Source organism: Triturus cristatus, chromosome 7 (assembly GCF_964204655.1).
Source record: "Triturus cristatus chromosome 7, aTriCri1.1, whole genome shotgun sequence".
In the NCBI taxonomy this organism is placed as follows: Eukaryota; Metazoa; Chordata; class Amphibia; order Caudata; family Salamandridae; genus Triturus; species Triturus cristatus.
Genome location: NC_140590.1, coordinates 395,276,380 through 395,296,812, shown reverse-complemented (window position 1 = coordinate 395,296,812; position 20,433 = coordinate 395,276,380). Strand labels below are relative to the sequence as shown.

General features: G+C 41.5%; 1 protein-coding gene across 2 annotated transcripts in view; it reads right to left on the bottom strand.

The window, feature by feature from the left end:
• Window positions 1-20,433, bottom strand: part of LOC146809774 (CD209 antigen-like protein C) — a 90,546-nt gene that overhangs the window by 13,047 nt on the left and 57,066 nt on the right. The window contains exon 5 of one of the 2 annotated variants that reach the window (XM_085614385.1): window positions 13,508-13,599. In XM_085614385.1, coding sequence (XP_085470511.1) covers window positions 13,508-13,599 — 92 coding nt within the window. Of the gene's footprint in view, window positions 1-13,507; window positions 13,615-20,433 lie in introns of both variants that reach the window. The other variant, XM_085614384.1, reaches the window with a different exon arrangement.

Here is a 20,433-nt window from a genome sequence, read left to right as displayed (position 1 = left end):
CTACAAACAACTTATTTAAATATCTCATAACATGCCACACAATTCAACTACGCACACTCCCAATCAACATCCTTCCACTCCATACCACATCTATTCCTCTTTTTAGGGTGTCTTCTGCATACACAGAAGCTCCCTCTTTATGAGTCTATGCCTGTGATCCCCATCTCTCTCACATACTCTTTCTGCTCTTGTGTCTGGTGTTTACTCACTACTTCCCCTCTCTACCTTCCTTTCCGTCTATTCTGTGCAGCTCTCATTCCTATCTGTTCAGCATGCCACATAATTCCACTACACAAGTACACTACACATCACACAATTCTAGAACTAACAATCCAATTCAACCCACATAATTTCACTCCACACCACTTACATCCACTCCACTCCCCAAAAAACAGGTAATTGTTATTTACAACATCAATGGCTTAAACTCTTGCAAATGTGAGACCTATTGCATTGCAAATGCTTGTTATTACATGTAAGTCAACCCTAAGGTAGGAAATCCAATTTTCAAGGGAACATCGCACCATTTATTTCTTGGTGGGACAGGGCTCACTATCTAGTCATACCTGCCCATATGTGTCATTTTAATCTGTAAAATCAAACAGAATAGAGCAGGCCGGTGAGCCCACAACACTTAAATAATGAAGTGGGTCTAAAAAGCATAAGGTGGGTCAGGAAGTGCCTCACGTAAACAACACCAGCTACTGGTAGGTCCACACCACTTGGCTCACTGTCCTCATTCACTGCAAAATAAGACTTACAGCAAAGGCTTGGGCAAACGGGACATGCATTTGGATAGGCACAACACCTCTAGCATGTCACCGTCATAGAATTCTCTTTGGTAACACTTCCTCAATGGAGTTTCATCATTTATACAGTTTTAGGTTTAGGCTTTGTTCAATGTCGGCAATGAATGTTTGTCTCCACAGTCAGGTTAGACTCAATATGTGAGCCTTTCTTTATTATTAGCTATTCTCCAATTAAGTATTTGTTCTGTCTAATGCCAGATGTCTATTTTCACACATTCCTAACATTGTCTTCCCCACTCTGGGAGCTAGTGGCAGTAATTTCCCTGACTTCCTCTCAGGCCCAGAGGTAGGTGGACTAGCTGGGGACAATGAAGGAGAGTGATCCCATTGGACATTGTGGACTGGTCCTGTTGGCATGACCCAGGGCATGATAGTACAGGTTCCTGCTGGCCACATAGGCACCCTGAATGTGAGAAAAGTGCTGGTGAGGATGGGGAGTGCAGGCGGGAGAGATGTCTACGATGAGGCAGCCAGAAGCTGTGAGGAAGCACCTAAAATCCTAAACTAAATTTTGGGGATCACGAGGCTCCACAAGATCACTTTATATGTCTTCAGGGTTCCACACTGAGCGCACCTACTCCAGATTGACTCACTGTGACCAGATATCTGCATGCATGACTTTGCTAGAACTGTAGTGGGTGTCTTGAGAATTGGAGGCGCCCACCATGTTGAAAAATCCTTGGTGAGTTGAACATTTATCTACCAAAATGTATGTGGAGAAGTGCATCCCCTTGGGGGAACCCACAACGCAGCTGTGCATAGTTTTAAAATTACTACTGGGTATAGGTTGAGAAAACCTCACTGGAATTGGCAGTGCTGCTGCTAGAGAGCATCTGGGGCAGGGATCTTCGGTCCTAGCCATGTAAAACGGTGGGTTCCCTCTCTGTCACAGTGCCATCATACTCTCTCCCTTGCTCCCCACTTTCACGGTAGGTGACTTGAAAATTCCATGCCCAGGTTCCAGTAGTAGAGTCCTGGGCTGGCAGGGGAGAGCAAAGCTGGTGGCTCCACTGCCTGCTACTACACCAAGTCTGCTGGCGGGTGAGGAACCAGCACATCTGTGTGTGGTTCCCCAGAAGGGCAGGGACACACACACTGCGTCCAACTGGTGGAATCAACAATTAGAAAAAAGCAAGAGAAGAAAAGGGGATAAGCTGAATGATGTTTGGCCACATCAAAAGGTTTAGCTGACACCCACCATAAGGAGAACCCAATAAGTGAACATTTGTGTTTTTCAGTGGTGCCACAGAAGGAGCACATGTGGCACCCCAGCGGACCCGTAGCAGAAAAAATGGCAGCCCTAAATCTCCCCGGAGAAAAATGTTGAACTATTTATTTTGCCAGATGTTTATAATTTCTGAAAGATAATAGATGTGACTTTTTGTTAGTAATGACCACTGGTTTGAAATGTTGTGATAAGGTAAATAGTCTTATAATTTAACATGTCACAAGCATCGGTCAAGACAGTTGGCCTGATGTTAAAGTTATGAACACCCTTGCCAAAGCCAGTAAGCTTAACAATTCTATATATAGCATATCTGAGTATGGTTTACTGTAGGAATCTCTAGTGGTATTGTGATTTTAGGGGTTAGGGTCTGGTGACGCATGAACGGTCCAAGAGGGCGCAGATCTTTGGGGTTAGTCTAGTTTTGAGACCTTACCTGTAAACTTTTCAGGATGCATACAACTTAGTTTGTGAGTTTCTTTAAAAGGAGTTCCAACTGGTTTTTCCAGCTGCCATTTTACAAATATTTGTAATTGTGTACATAATATTTAGTTGTGTATATATTTAAGTATTTTTCCCATTTAATAGAAAAACTCTGATTGGACTTTAATTATTGAGTTTTTTTGTTGCATTACTGAGTTCTTAGTTTCATGTTCAGAGTACCTCATTGGCTTGTATTGCCTTGCATTGCTGCTCAGAGAGCCTAGATTTAAAGGGTGTACTGGTCCCACTTTTTAAGGTCCGTAGGACAGGGGTCCAAGACAAGAGAAGCAAAAGACTCCAGATGAGATGATTGGAGTCCAGTAACCTCTGATTGCCTATGGACCTTCCATCCCAGATTTCTTGCAGGTGTCCATTACTGACTGCTAAAGAAATGTATCTCCACTATTAATCAGAAGAACAGCACCAACAAGTGTTTTGCCTTAGAGTGTAAAGGTAGAAATAGCAGTACATGCTTCTGCCATTAGGCACATAGCAAACATTCTAATGGAACTCGGGTGGTTTGACTAATATAACTAGAGATGCAAGTATGAATTTAGATTTGCAAATATAATTGTGTGAAGGAGTACAAAATGTGACATAAGAAAGAAAGGAAGCTTTGGGCATTGGTTTAAAAGATGACTATAATTCTTCATGATTACTTTCATATTGCAAACTCATACAGTCATGGTAAACATTGAGAAAGACTGAAACATGTTGGCCTTTCAGCATGTCAAGAAGGTGTCCGAGATTTATATTCTTTGATCTATATTTGAATCAAGAAGTGAGCTTTTGCTGCTGATGCGAAATATGGGAGCTGACAGGTTCAAACATACTACCACCTGCATGACATATTGCTTTTAATTTGTTTCTGCGGCCAATTGATGACATACTTCGGCTTCCCTGATGTGAATTCCAACAGAAAAGTGATGGCACACCAGGCCTTCCTGTAGATTCCGCCTCAAACAATGTCAGCGGTAATTTACTACTGAGACTGTGTATCTCCTATGACTGGCTGGGTGGAGGGAAACAAAGAAGAACAGAAAAAGTAATCTCAAAGAAAGACCAAAGGATTTAAAAACCCTTACTGTGTCTGTGTTTTCAGTATTGGTAATAAATATTGATCAAGCATGGCATAGTCAAACATGTGGAGAATAATCTTCTCAAAGTCCCCCCTGCATCATCTGATAATTGTTGCACCGTTTTGCCTTCCAAGCTCCTCCTTAGTGCCCATCTTCTCTTCTCCCCTGGACTTCTACTGTTGTCTTGTAAATTCCCTCCCTCCTTTCTTTCACAATTTGCTTTTTCATATCATAATTCTATCTCTTTCTCCCTTTTCATAGGCCTTGCCCTAATTGTAATGACTAGTGTTAGATTCTCGCTGGTTTCTGCTATTTCTCTGTAGTGGAAGTCTGACTTCCCCTCGCATATTATATGTACACCGAGCTCATACGTCCAGGCTGAGCGTGCTCTATACGAATCTATGAATAAATACACAAGCAAACGCTGTCAAACCCGGCAAGCCTTGCTATGGGACAATGAAAAGGCTCAGAGCATTCTGGTCTAAAGTTGATTTCTAATCTGCCGTGCAGGCCATCATTGATGAATGCCACCACATATTTAATACAGCAAACAATCATAACATGAACTTTATTGATTGATAAACTTATTTTTTTCCCAACCAGTTAAATACAATACTGCTCTTGATATCTGCTGGTGGCCTGACAAAGGCAAGCAGAGGCCCATCAGCCAGATAGTCTGGCCTCCAGAACTCTTCGCAAGAAAGCCTTCCGGTGCTCAATAGGAGAGATGGTTAGAGAAATAGTAATACTCACTTGTGTACGACTTCCCTGCTATTCAAGCTTGGTAGAGCAGAATTTTCCTGGAATATTGGAAATGAGCTAAGAAGAGGTCTGATTCAAGAAACCCAAGCTAAATTCATAAAAGAATTTACACACACCAGCCCAGGCTGGCATCTGTGCCCATTGCGCTGCCAAGACAAGGGCGGCATGTTTATGTCTACATTTAAAGAGGCAGCCTTGTGTTTACAAAATACTGTAACTGACCCTTACCTGTGTCCCCAGCAATGAGAAAGAAATAATGAATGTAAATCAGAACGGAAATAAATCCTCTGCAGAAGCTGCATCATGCACCCGACTCAAAATGAGCCTATGGAGTACCCGTAGAACCATGGAACCACCCAAGAAAACAATGCCACTAACTCTGCTTGTTGAGATAACCTCATAACATGAATAATGACAGGAAATACCCAGATCATGTCACCAAATCTGAGAAGGTGCAGCAGAGTCAGAAGCTGATGGTTAATCACATGTGAGGGTGGTCTGTGCAGCTCTCTCATTTATGAAAGCTACCCCACGCCGTGCAGAAGAGGAGTGAGGAAGAGGAGGAACTGTCAATCTAGAGGCTCCTTCTGCTCCTGACTCTCATTCTGGTTGATGAGTTTATTCAAAAGAATCGCCAAATGAGAATGAGTGAAAAAGAGCTGAATTTAGTATTCCCTCTGATATTATTGGGGGAGCTACTTGTATCATAATTGATGTGTTTATCCCGAAAACGTATTTCAAATTGTGCTACATTTTGAACAAGATGTGGTCAGGAGAACCTAGGATGGTCTTCATTATAAGTAAACGGGTCGAAAATACCGCACCCCCTAATTATCGAAATCGTATGGTGCAGTAATTAGTAAAAATGGATCTGCCTCTTAATTAGGGATTTTGGTATCAGAATGAGTGTTGACCTATTACCTCCCTCTTTCTAGTCTCCTCCACCCTCCTTAACATTGAACCAGATATTTCTTGGTGAAATGTGAGGGTAGAAATATCCGCATTTGTGTTGTTTTTCCCGGAACTTGTAATCTTCACTTGGATGAAAGCTCTTGTTCTTGCTTCAGGTCATATCAGCATTGTAACAAAACTCAGAATGAGCCCTTAAGTATTTCACTGTTTAAGCTGGCCGCTTTATCCCTACCAAAAAGAATCGTACCAAATGGTTAGCTTGGTATGACCCTGTTTAACTTGTAAGCTCTGTTAGCTCAGGTGACATAACACAGTTTAGATTAGTCCTGGGAGAAGTCCAGGAACTCTGCGAAGTGACTAAAAAACTCTGCTGTGCTACACAGAGTTTCTCAGGGGGCAGAGTGCGTTTGGTCACGCCGTTTGCAGTGATTTTCTGGCCGGGTGTTTTTCCCGCCTTGTAAAATCAGTGCGAATTGCACCATGCGCAGCGCAAGAGGGCGCTACTTCTTTTCTGCTGCTCGAGTAGATTTTTTACTCGAGCAGCAGTTTTCTCAACGCGAGCGGATGGTTTCTCTCTTTTTTTTTTGCGTTGTTAATTAACAACGTTATTAATTAGTAAATACTCAAGTGCTTTTAAGTAATAAGCGTAAGCATCTGACGACATATTATTGATGTAGGAATTTACTTTGTAATTATTGATTGATACCATCATATATCCTAACAATAGTATTGATGCGACCATCCACATATTATCGGTATATTTGTATATAATCTAATATTAACTGCTTGTGATATATACCATAATTATAATCTCCAAGAATACCACCGGTTATCATCTGATGCTTATACACGCTAAAAAACAAATATTTTTATTTTTAATTGAAATCCATATATTACATAAATTAGCATCTTAATATTCATACGTCAAAATGTCAAAATTCATACAACAAAATTCATTAATAACATCGGATTCGCAGGAATTGAAATTTCACATAAACACTTAATCAAGAATTCACCAAGCTAACAAATCAGAAACAACACTTCAAGCCCAACAGCTTAAAATGGCTGTTGCCCTAAAATATCGTCCATTGCCCCATAATTCCATCAATTTTAGACATGTTCTCAGATCTTCCGTTCCTAAAATATGAACCTAGTATAAATGTATATCAAAAGTATAACTTGATCCTAAATTGTTCACTTCCCGAAAAACTCTTCTAAGCGGAATATAGTGCTATTACCTTTTTCCTAAAAAATCCTAAAAGTCGGGATACCACTGGTAACAGTATCCAATACCAATTCTGTCGGATTAAGCATTCCCATTGAAAAACTCCGCCCAGATCTTATCAAACTTTTTCAGCCCACCCGTTTGTAAAGCATACGCTTGTTCACTTCTTTTGACCTGTGCCATCTTCCAGATCCATTCATATTTTGATGGTATTAGATCTGATCGCCATCTTTGAAGAAGAAGTAATCTGGCAACTGTCATTCCAATATAAAGGAATTTAATCGTTTTGTCAGGTAGGCTGAGGTCTGAATCATAGCCAAGCACTATCAACAAGGCTTTGGGTCCACTTATTAATATACATTCTGATGTTAAATAATCAAAAATGTCGATCCAGAATTTCTGGATCAGGGGGCACTGTGATATTATGTGTGTCCAATTGGCAGAGGGATGATTGTGGCACCGAAAACAACTGCCCTGATTGATTTGGTTAGGCCTTAGCTATAAAGCTTGGAGTTCTATACAGTAGCCACTTACTAAAGAATAGCATTATTTGCCAATTGGCACCTCTGACCGTGCTAAAATTTAATTTATTAATTGTAGACCAGACATTTGCAGTAATTTCCAGCTCCTCGTATTTTTCCCACTTAATTATAGCCTTAGCTTCCAGATCTATCCCCTTGATTGAGGCTAGATGTTTTTTCCATTTCCCCTTATTTTTAAAAACCGTATCTTCTAATAAATCATAAACTAGACTTTTCTGATTAATAATCTTGACCAAGAACTTCCTAAGAACATTATTTGTCCTCAGGAGAAGAAAATTACTGGGAATTAAACAAGACATTTCCTCTATATTCAACCAGCTATCATTCCGCAGGAAATCTGAAAGTTTCCGAAACCCTGCCTAAGTCCAATTTTGAATGATTGTAGATTAATCTTTAATTCCTGCAGAGAAAATAAGACCTGCTGTAGGAGTTGAACTATTAATTGCTAGGATAGAGTATCTTTTATAAAAAGTGTGCCGTTTATGGTAAAATCAATGTAGACACTTATACTGTACTAACTTGGGAGAGCTGAAAATTGATAGTGGGCAATGGATCAGGTTTTCTTTGCAGATTAAATTCATTAAAAAATGAACAAAGAAACCTGAATGTAATTCCTGCTTAAATCTTGACATATATTGTGCAAAGTATGCATAATAATATTCCTTCAAATTGGGGAGAGCTAGCCCACCGTTTACTTGCTCCTCATATAACGTGCTCAGTGCAATTCGGGAGACCATTTTACCCCAGAGAAATGTTGTAAACATAGACTCTAGTTTCATAAAAAAGGAATTGGCTAAAACACAAGGAATTGCTGAAAAGAGAAAGTTAAAAAGTGGAAGCACTGACATTTTAATCAGCGCCACCCGGACTAGAAGAGATAATGGAAGAGAATGCCATTGGGTAAACAGAACTTGAACTTTTCGTAGTAATGGAACAAAATTTTAATCTTATAATTCCAAAATCAATAGTGAAAAGTAAACCCCTAAATATCTCTTTGGATTTGTGTTCAAACATGAGATAATGTCGGGGTGCAAGTCCCTGGATGCCCCGCCGCCACAAAGCAAAACTTCAGTTTTTTTGTTGTTAATTTTCTACCCTCCAAATGCCTCATACCGTTCAAAAATCTGGAAGGCCTTTGCCTGCACTTCCTTCTCTGGTTTTATAATGAGCATAATGTCATCAGCATATAATTTAATTTTATCCAGATTTGGAAGCGGGGGGCAAATATCCATATTGTTCCTAATGGCTATCGCAAGAGGTTCAATGAAAAAGGCAAATAGCACCGGGGATAGAGGGCATCCCTGTCTGGTTCCTCTTTTGAATTTTACTTGGCTGGCATTAGCTGCATTAATATTGATATTGGCCTCTGCATTCAAATATAGCTTTTCAACCAACCCCGTGATTTAGGAGGGAATGCCGAATTTGCCCAAGATACAAAATAAAGATTCCCATATCACCAAATCAAATGCCTTTTCGGCGTCTAAAAAAAGCACCAAAGCTGGTATCTTCTGGGTATCAAAATAATCAAGTGCCTCCACTAAAAAGTGCGTGTTCGTGCCAAGTTGCCTTCCAGCAATAAAACCATTCTGATCCTGATGAATTAAATATGAAGCAGTTCCATTAAAACGATTAGCTAAAAGTTTAGTAATTATTTTGTAGTCAGAGTTTAAGAGCGTAATGGGACGATATGAGTTAGGGTCTTCACTTTTTCACCTTTTTTTAAAAAACTGATTACACTTCCTTCTCTAAATGACAGAGGGATTTACTCACCCTCAAAAATTGAATATATAACTAATAATAAATAGACCCCAATTACACCTGAAAACGTTTTAAAAAATTCGGCTGGCAGACCATCCGGGCCGCAGGCTTTGCCATTTGGAAGATTTTTAATAACCTCCCCTAACTCATCTTTTGTAAAAGGGTTTATCATGTGCTCTTTGTCCTCCTCAGATAGACAAGGTACTTCATATTGCTGCAAAAATTGTCCAAGGATGAAATACCAATCGGTATTTGCTGGCCATAAATATTCCTGTAATGCTGGACCATTATCTCTCCTATTTCACCCGAATCCTCCGTACGAGAACCAGAGGTAGGGCATCTCAATGCCAATATTTGATTACTTGTGGCCCGTTCCCTAGCCTGCCAAGCCAAAAATCTCCCGGTGTAGTTACTTTCTTCATAGGTCTTTTGCCTATCCTGCTGGAAAAGGGTATCACTTTTAGCATTATATACTTCGGTCAGGTCCCGCTTAGCCTGAACCCACTGACATTTATTCAAGGCCGAGGGATTGGAAAGAAATCTTTCAAAAGATTCTTGCACTTTTTAATAATAACTGTTTTTCTCCCTTCCTTTTTCTTGAAATCTCTGCATCTTTACCTATAACTAGGCCTCGAAAAAAGGCTTTAAATGAATCCCATACCACGTGGGATGGAGCAGAACCAAGATTTCGCTCAATTTTGTATTTTACAAGAAGACACCCAATCCTCTTCTAGCAAAGATTGTCAATTTAACGACCACCTTTTAGTAAATGTACTGCCTTTTACGCAATGCTAACTCCAAGAGCACCAGTGCATGGTCAGAGAATCCATTTTGAAGAATTTTCTGCTGTAAAAAGACCAATTTCCTGGAGATAAGAAAAACATTGATTCGTGAAAAAGTGTGAAATCTCCCTGAGAAACAAGTGTAAGCAATTTCTGTTGGAAATGCTGTTCACCAGGGGTCAATAATATCGAGCATTGAAATATAACTATGTACCGTTTTAAGAGTTTTTCGTTTTAACTGTCTTTTTGAGCTAGATGAGGAATCGATCCTGGGACTCATTAATAAATTAAAATCGCCTCCCACAATCAACTCTCCTGGGGCTTGGATTAATGGTTGGAAGAGTTCCTCATATGGGAGGGGATTATCCTCAACTGGGGCATATATACTAGCAAACGTCAAGGGCCGATGGTATACATTACGAGTAACCCAGCACCATCTACCACTTTGATTGCTCACAGAATTAACCACCTCAGCCTGAAATTGTTTGTTAAGTAAGATGGCCGTCCCCCTATGTGCTACTGAGGATGAAGAGAAACCCCTATAAGCTGCCCAGGCTCTGAACATTGCAAAATATGAGATTTTCCCCGCTGGTATATGTGTTTCTTGTATTAAGATGACCGAGGGATTCTCTGTTTTAATCCAAGCCTCAATGGCCCGCATTTTCTTTTTATTATTAAGGCCATTCACATTAATCTACACTACTTTCATTATGTCCTTATTACCCATTACGTAAAAAGAGTACGTTTCTGAATGTCTCCATGTTCAAAAATGTTTCCCTTTGCTAACTCTGGAAAAGACCTCCAACCAGAATCTAGCAGAAGTGACAGGCTATCCTTTCTTGCTCTCGCATAGCAATCAACAAATGAGTATGAACTTAAGATATGGATTTCATTTTTTCCCCCATGCTCCCTACCGAACCCTAGACCCATTGTTGCCAGAGCAGATAGCTGCCCCTGCTCAGAGTCCAACAACCTGGCCCACCCACCCACCCTACTACAGGCACACTGACTTGGTGCCTCGTGCAGCTGAATGACGCCCTCCCCCTACCCTCACTTCCCCTTCCTGAACTACAAAAGCTGCAGTTAAACCGCCTTATACTATCATTAACCTTCTACGCCCTATGTTGTCTCCTTATCTTTTCACCTGCTATTCTCATTTGACCAAGACTCAAACAAAAAATATAGTGTTACAGTCATCAAAGGATGAATAGCCCATTCCTTAACCCAAAGATGAATACCTCCCAGCCTGCCAACCAAGTACTGGCTTCAAGCCGCTAAGGTTTATCCGTAGAAATCTCTTGTAGCAAATCTTGCGCCTCTGCGACACTACAAAAGATATGAAATTTGCCCTTAATTAACACTGAGCTTACTCTGCTGAGCTATCATGGCTTGTGCCCCTTGAGCCTTAAACAAATGATGCATTTTGACGAATTCTTTCTGCCTTTTTGCTGCAGAGGTTGTCATGTCTGAAAAAATACGACACAATGGCACTTCTGCCGAGGAAAACTGTCTTTGCCTGATTGATCTTGACAAAATCTGCTCCTTAACCCTAAAGTCTTCAGAGTTTACCAGAACCTTCCGGGGGAATTTTGCATTAGGAGGGAGATGTGCGGGTACCCGATGAGCTCTCATTATTGTCAAATCCCCATTAAATTCTGGAAGAACATTTTCTTTATAAAGGAATAAATCCATTGCAGCATCTGCTGGCCCTCCAAACCCTCCGGAATGCCCAGGATTCGAAGATTTGAACGTCTGGAATGGTTCTCCAACTCATCCAGCTTCATTTCTAGTGAGGCTCTCTGAGACTGGATGGTAGTCACTTTATGGTTCAGAGATGACATTTGATCCTCCAATTGGGAGATCCTGGTTTCGGCCTCTAAGAGACGTATTGGGACCTGAGCCATAGATTCCTCAATCTTCGTCAAGCGGGTATTTATTGCAGCGATCTCAGTAGATTGGGAAGCTTTTAGGTCCCGAATTTCTTTCAGAATCAAATTAAGGAGGCTCTTAGCGTCCCATTGTATCGAGAAGGAGCCGCCACCTTGAGGGGGATCAATCTGAATAATGTTTGACCTATCCTCCTCATGGGAATCCTCTGGGTCCGTCAGATCAGAGACCACTGGTGAGGTTGACATAGACACTTCTGCGACCCCCCGCATTAGAAAAAAAAAAGGGCTCTCCCCCAACTGATGGATTGAAGAGACCTGAGGATGGAATAAAGGGGGAGGGAAGGGGCAAATGCCTGCCAGACTCAGAGATTGAAGGCTCTGGGCCGGCAGCCAATAAGTTGTCTACTACCAAATGGTCGTCACCTTCCGTCTCATGCATTGCTTCTGTTTCAATCAAAGGCCCATCAATCAAAGGCCCATCCTGTTTCGCTTTGATAAAAATAGGGTACTTTCTAGCCTCTAAAGATTCGCTCGCTGCCTTTCTGGAGGTCAAAGTCTCTTTAGTGGAAGCGGCAGGAATTGATGAAACCACCTTTGAAGAAACCGTCTCACTAGGGATAATGGGGGAATCCAAGTCCGCCATATCCACCATATCAGCCTCAAGCTGATTCTGTTGGGCAGGATCAGCACTTGCCATCCCCACAAGCTTGGATGAGAGAGGGATATCTTGTCCTGGAGTGGAGTGGATCCCTTTGTACCTTTGGCAGGCTTTCGCATAATGTCTTCTTACAATGCCCCTCTACCAATCACTGGAAAAAATGCTGCCCAAGACTCTACCAGAGTCATTAAATGGGATCTACCCAGCGACCCTCAACCAAGACAGGTGTGCAAGGAGAAAATCCACACCTACCTGCTCTTGGTGAGAAACCTGGGTCCCTAACGATGCTCCCACTGTCACGGCAGTCTGCAGCTGTCCGTAGCTGTCTGCAGCAGAAAGGAAGAAAAAAAAACCTGGCTGGCTGCAGTCAGACCCCCGGCCCGCTCTCTTGAGATTTTCAGAACGGTCTTTTTCTTTTCAGGGACAGTGTAAATCTCCTCATAGCGGGAAAAACCACAGGGCACCAGAAGGAAATTAATCGGCAGTCTGTGGATCAAAGAAGCCGCTCTCCGGGGGTCCATGACTCCGAAAACATCGATAGTGAATTTGCAGCTCCACGCAGCTGGCGTCTGACATCAGAGGAAGTGAAGGGGAGTGGTAATGGCCTGCTCTCTTACCCGATCGGCATCCTCTCTCCGCCAATGAACGGATGGTTTCTCAACGTGAGCAGTCGCGACCATCCGCAACTGCCCGCTTTGAGAAATCCGAAAGCTCGCACTGAGAAGTCTTACCCGGAGGTGGATTTCCTCGCATGTGCTCAACAACTTGATGGTGACGAGCGTGAGTGAGGAAAAAATTCCGCTATGCGAAGGAGAGTTTTTCAGAACTCCGAGTGCTCCGCCGAGCGCGGAGTGCAGAAATCTCTCCAAACTCTGTGAACAGAGCAGAGTTTACCGCCCAGGCCAATTTTAGATAAGAATACTATACCTGTTGTTTGTTACTTTAGCTAGTGTGGCTCAAAAACAAGAGTGCATATAGAAAACGTGACCTTGAAGACATGTCACCTTCACTCTCATACCTCCAGGACAACAGCCAGAACAGGCAGATAAAGTTAACAATTAATGAGCTGGTTGCAGGTTCAGTGCTAACTGTGTGATAATTATCACACTCTTGCATTTTTTCCCTAATAGATTCCAGCAGGGCAAACCTACTGAAATGTATGTGTGAAGAGATATAGGAAAGGAAAAACATGTAGAAAGTGAACTTAGCATATTATACCTTATTTCCAAGTTGTAAACTCATGAGATGAGGTACTTATCGTATCCACTTTTTTCAACAAAGATTACATCTCTAAATTCAAGGGATAAGCATTTAAGTAATCAGAGGTTCACATAATTAGTTCCACCAACGGAATATCTTTGTATCTCCAACCTAAATACTTACGCAGTTTCATTAATCAAAATTGTTCCATCTTCCCATATAAACAAGCCCATGTGATTCCTTGACAGTCCGATCCAGGTGATTCCGTGGACTCTCTGGGATAGAAATATCTGAAAGTTAAATGTTTAAGAACTCTGCTCAGAAAACTAAGTGGCAATAAAAGGCTTCATTCACATAAGCAAATTCTGTGTGGATATTTTCTCACTTTCTGTCCATTCACTGAAGAAAAACAAGCATTTGCAATGCAATAGGTCTCACATGTTTTAGAGTTAGAGCTATTGGCCTTGTAAATGATAATGTCTTTTACCTATGAGTTTTGATTTGGAGTGTAGTGGATCTATGAACAGAGAGACAGCAGCACTGCTAGAGGTCTTAGAATGAGGAATTACCACTGGGACCACAGATGGGTGCCGGAAGGCATCACTCGAAGTCACAATGAACCAAACAAGCATTGGAAATGCAATAGGTCTCGCATTTGTTGGAGCTGGAGCTATTGGCATTGTAAATGGCAATGTTTTGTACTTTGCAATAGGTCTTGTATTTGTTGGAGCTAGTCACATTATAAATGGTAATATTTTTTATTTATCCTTGGGGTTTTATATAGTGTGAACTTAACAGCCTCAGTTGTGAATTTCGATTCATCAAAGTTTTGTGAGTCCTGAAATTTTCACAAGTAAAGTGCTAACCGAATAAATATGGGCACTGCTTAACAAACGAAGCCACTGCAATATAGGTGCAAAGGTGACCGAGTGACTGCTTCTGGGTTGACGGAGTTGCTTACAGTCAATGCCCGTTAAAGCTAGCTAGCCCGCTACTATTAATTTTTCAATGTTATGCTATGTTTTGTTATGCTATGCTAAGTTTTGTTGTGTCTTGTTATGCTATGCTATGTTTTGTTGTGTTTTGTTATGCTATGCTATGTTTTGTTTTGTTATGCTATGCTATGTTTTGTTTTGTTATGCTATGCTTTGTTGTTTTTTGTTATGGTATGCTGTGTTTTGTTATGCTACGTTATGTTTTGTTGTGTTTTGCTTTGCTATGTTTTGTTATGCTATGCTATGTTTTGTTGTGTTTTGCTATGCTAGGCTTTGTTTTGTTATATTATGCTATGCCTTGTTTTGTTAAACTATGCTATGTTTTGTTGTGCTTTGCTATGCTATGCTTTGTTGTGTTATGCTATGTTTTGTTATGCTATGTTATGTTTTGTTTTGTTATGCTATGCTATTATTTGTTATGTTATGTTGTGTTAGGCTAGGCTATGTTATGTTGTGTTAGGCTAGGTTGTGTTATGTTGTGTTAGGCTAGGCTGTGTTATGTTGTGTTAGGCTAGGCTGTGTTATGTTGTGTTAGGCTATGTTGTGTTGTGCTGTGTTTTGTTTTGTTATGTTATGTTTTGTTATGTTATACTATGTTTTGTTATGTTATACTATGTTATGTTACAATATGTTATGTTATGCTATACAATGTTATGTTATGCTATACTATGTTATGTTTTGTTATGCTATGTCATGATTTGTTATGTTATATTGTGTTAGGCTAGGCTATGTTTTGTTATGTTATTTTATGTTTTGTTAAGTTATGTTATGTTATGCTATGCAATAGTATGCAATGCTAGGCTATGTTTTGTTATGTTATGTAACAGTGGCGTAACGATAATTGAGTGGGCTCCCCTGCAAGGTACGTGGAGGGGCTCCCTCCGGACATTGTCAGGAGCTCCCCGGCCGAAGTGCAGCGTTTAGGGGGCCCCACCGCACTGCAGGGGATGCGGGGGCTTGTGTTACGCCCCTGTTATGTAATGGTATGTTATGTTAGGCTATGTTTTTTTATGTTATGCTGTTATGTTGTATTAGGCTCGGCTAGGTGATGTGAAATGCTTTTGTAAAATATCCCCACACCCGCAGGGCCTCATGGCACCAAACAGCAGAAACTGCTGAGAGGAGACTTCTGCAATATGTGCAACGGCACCTGCTCCCCATCGCTGCTGTGGTGTAACTTTTGATCCATAAAAAACAGTAACAATGTGTTTGCTAATATCTGCAGATTATGCAGCAGACGGTGGATTAAGTAACAAAGGTGGCAAATTCATAATCATTCGGTAAACGCTGTGGCCTCAAAAACGTAAAATTCCAGTAACCCTGGCATAGGGGCATACCCAACATAGGATTGGGCAGAGTCACTGCGTTGAAGAAGTCATAAATATACATGTAAAATGGCCACATGTCATTATAAAGATTGCAATGAGAAACAGCAACTGCATGTGCCCTGCCTGATTTGTCATTTCACATTACCTCGCTCCATGCATTAGAAGCTGCCGTGGGAGAAGCTTTAATAGGCCCATTCAGTGACGTAAAATTAAAAAAAACTTAGTTTTACTCAGTTCTGCACCATTAACAATCGCCAACAATAGGCATTCTAGAACGTGCCTTACTACTGAGAAGTATTGTGACTTTACTCACCTGTTGGACACTAACTACATCTCTGACAATCTACACTTCACTATAAACACTGCAGGATGAACCTATAATGACATGCCCAAGAGCTGCATGTCATTATAAACATGGGTGAGGTCCTAAATGCATGTATAACATCTCCAATGCCCTTATAAGCAGCAGTGTGCAATGCTTACATGATTTCCTTTTGCTTAATTCTATACAATTTCAGAAAAAATCTGCAACATTTCGAAAAAATTGCACAAGATTATTTGAAATGCAAATCTGGCATTTAGCGCTATATTTGAGTGCCAAATGCATCATTGTGGCCATTTTGAACGTGAGGACACATTTTGAGCCAAAATAAACCGAAGTGCAGCGATCGACAGTGGTGGTTTGCTTTGTTCCAGTGCTCCCACGATAGGATTTTAAATTAGGTGATGCAGCATAATGTCAGACATTTCACACAATAAGCGTAATGCAAAATGCTGGAAGTTACACAAGATTATACTGGCGTAATGAAATTTGTGTGTGGTAGGATTATAATCAAAGCAAAGTATGGAGAAGCCTTAATGACAGGAACGATCATCATACAACATTGCGACAATGTAGATACACGTGTGCTAGCCCCTTGCTTTTCTAACAATGTCAGGAGACGCCTTAATTACAAGCAAACTAGCCGCAGTCCATAATATGCAGTGCGTGGAGGCACCGTAATTACACGTATACTAGCCCCATACAGTTCCAAGCAAAGCATGAGGCACCGTGATTACATGTACACTAGCGCCATGGTATTACAAGCTGTGCGCTGATAAGCCATAATTACATACATACTTTCAATGTACCATTTTAACCAAAGCAAGGAGACTGCATAATTACATGCACATAAGCCTCATGCCATTACAAGCAATGCATGGGAGAAGCTTTTATCACACCTATGGCAGTCTGAATACCGTTATAAACTGCGTGGGAAAATAGTATATATTTGTACAATTTCACCATATTATATGCATTGCCTAGGAGATAGCATATTTATATGTGAACTAGCTTTATGAACGAATTACATGCATAGCAGATCCTATACAATTACAACCCAGAACCGTAAGTAACCGTATGTAAGACCCAGGCCAATTAGAAGTGGTGCATGGGAGAGTTGTAATTACACATATATACCCACCCAGGGCAGGCCATACCGACGTTTCACGGGACAAACGGCCGCTCCGAATGCCCCAAGCACCTCTGTGTGAAGTGTCCCGGGAGCTGCGGGACAAGACCACCCTCTCTCCGACCCTCTGCCAGTCCCCACACCGTCTTCCCTGCCGCATGCACCACAAAACAGCGTTCACCACGAGGGTGAAGGGGAGGACGGATTACCACGGGCTGGTGGCAGTGAATTACTGTAACAGGGAGGGGAGGCCGACTCACCTTGCTACTTGTAGGAGTAAGACGGGCTAGATGACAGGCTGGCAGGGGGATGAGTCTGCATAGCACGCCCAGCAGCTGCAACGCTAGTGGTGGTCTCATGCAGAGGCAGCTGCCGGGACAAAAATAAACAAGAAGCGCCCGCCATTGCCAAGAGTGTTCTGTGTGGTGCCCACTGCTGCCATTGCACCGACGAACAAGGGCAAAAAAGAGTCCTTAAACACACAAGTTAAAGAGCTGAAAGAGCACGAAAGCGGATGAAAACTGTAGTTAGACTGTGCTGCTTCCGTAATAAACAGAAATGAAGCATCCTAACTACAGCCAATAATAAGCCCCATAAGAAAAGCTATGCCAACGTTAAACAAATGGCAAGCGGAAGGAGAAATTACCTGGCAATAGGCGGAGTTTCTCCCAACATACTGATTACTTCATGCCTCGTACAGGCAGCGCATGCGCTGCCCTATGTGAGACCTAATGATCTTTAATAGTAATCCCCATTCTTGCAAGGCATTTAAATTTAGAATGATTTGATTGCTTGAGCATTTTAATGTGAAATGCGGTGCATAGCTTTACTAAGCAGTGCATCAGAGACAGTCTGCATAAACTGAGGTGGTGGTAGGAGGCAGAGCACCTTGCCGGTGTGTCTGTTCAAGAGAGTTCATAGAAACAATCCAACCAAATCTATGCAAGATATAGACCCAGTGGCAGTGAGCAGGGATCGGGGGGGGGGGCGTTGTGATTGGTGTGAGCGCCGTGGATCAGTGCTCAGCCAGGGAATGGAGGCCTGGGCATGTTCTCAATGAAGGCTGTAATGCAGCCTGCACTGCGGACATGGAAAGTGCGCATGAATGTTTGGCCGGCCCAAAAGACTGGCCAAACATTTATGCGCAGGCTGGGAGTCCAAACCACTCCTCCCTTCCCCCTGTTTTGTAAGCAGAGCAGGCTCACCGGCCCACAAAGCTGCAGCTGCAGGGAAACATAAAAGGATAATACCAACAAGTTATTATGATTTTATGTAAAATGATAATAACAACAAGTTATCATCATTTTATGTTTTCTTTTTTTCACTGCTGCAAGCCGTGGGTCGAAGCTCCTCCGCATTAGTGGAGGAGCCGCCACTGGATAAACCCAAGCATCTGTAATGAACCTTGCAGTAGGGGCTAAACAGAGGTGGGGCTGAGAGCAGAGGAGCACTTTTTAACCCAGAGTGAGCTATTGGAGTACTAGGCAATGAACTGTTTCCATAAACATGAGTCAAGAATTTGTGAAGGTCTCTAAATTGTTATGAGAGGCATCTGCCCTACTGTCAGGTAGAAACTGCATGAAAAGCATAGAGGAAGTTGATTAGATCATGGCAGGCAACATTCAGAATACTATCGATTTGGAAGAAGGGGTAAAGATGTTGACTGATAAAGAGGCTATAGCAACAGGCAGCAGCAGATATTGATTGAATAGTATCAAAGGGGGGTATCTATTATACATGCAAGGCACTGGTGGCAACGTTTCACCCCGGCAATATGGTAGGAGTCAGGACATATGGTGGTTGAAGGAGCAAGAAGCAAATATTTGGAATATAAACAAAATGAGGGGATGAAGAACGCAACATAAAATTAAGGAATTCATGCATTCTATCGACTGACCACCATCATGGAAAGGGTTTCTTATAAGGTTTGATCACACCCTCATTATAGACATCCTGGCTCTCACTTGGGAAGCGAAGAAGAATCCCAAGTTTAACATATGTCTTCCAGCACAATATTGTGTATAACTGCTGCAGCTACACGTGCTCTGAGTGCTGCTTAGCTGTTGCCACATCTTTGTTGTGAGCCATGTAGAAAGAGGGAATTTCAATGCCAGTCCATCATTCTACACCAAGTGGGAACAATAAGAGGACGAATAGGAATCTCCAACAGGATGTTTGTAAAAGGCAAAATGGGGATTTGGAGCAAGTATGAAAAAACAGACTGGAGTGGGATAAGTAATAGTGGTGACAGAATGTAATCATCTCCAACCTTTTTATCCTTGAGGCCTGCAGCGCTTCATCCACTAAGTTGGAGGAGCACCTGCTGGAGCAAAGTTTTCTGTTGAAAATCTATTGGGTTTTTTAAGCTCTGGTTTGTCTATTGTCGAAAGAAATTAAAATTATTAATTCATAATTATTAATTATTTGTTTTGTGTAAATGTTCTGACTAACCAATACGGATTAATAAGAGAAATCTATACGTGGGGATGCGTTTGTGTGGCTAACTAATAATATGCATGTTTTATTAATAAATGTTGCTGAGTGCTGTTTATTTTAAAGCACAAAAACGCTTTTTAAATGTTGTGTACTAATGCTTTTCTTGTGTTGCAAAGGCTAGATAATTACATACACATAAGGGTATTAGTGGGGTTAACACTGTTTAATCACTGTGCTGTAGTAACGTTGTTTTTGTCTCTTTTAATTAAGATGATACGTTTTGGCCTAGTGAAAGATGGCTGCCGTTTAAAGCCTATATTTGGGTAGTCGAACTCTGATGAGAAGGCCTTGCTGAACATGGTCGAGAGTCATCTGACCACAGTCTTCGCCTGGTTAAAAAGTTTTCCGTGAGGACAGCAGCTCTGGGCGGACATCCAAACGACCTTGGAAGACAAAGGAGCCTCAATGAATATTATGATCACCATGCTGGTTCCGAGGAAATATGAATATGAAAAAGAAACATTTCAAGATTTAGTTCCGTCTTCCGTCTTTTTATTTTTGTGGTTTTTCTGAGCGGAGATTTTTCCAAATGTAGCGATGCTACATCCTTTCCTGCTCGCTCTGCTCAGCGGTTCAGCGGATATCGAAAATATTTTATGTTGCCTTCTATTGTTAAATTCATTATAAATATTGTTAGCTTAGAGAGGGTTCGTTCGTTGCATTTTGGATTCTGAGGCCACTTCTTTCCGAACTTGCGTTGGTGAGGATCGATGCTGTGAGGACGGTGACCTAAGAGACTTCTATTGAGAGACCTGTCCTGACCCATTTATGACATTTAAGCTAGAATAGGTAATTATGAGAATAATGATTTTGCTTTTGAATTGATTTTTCATTTGCAC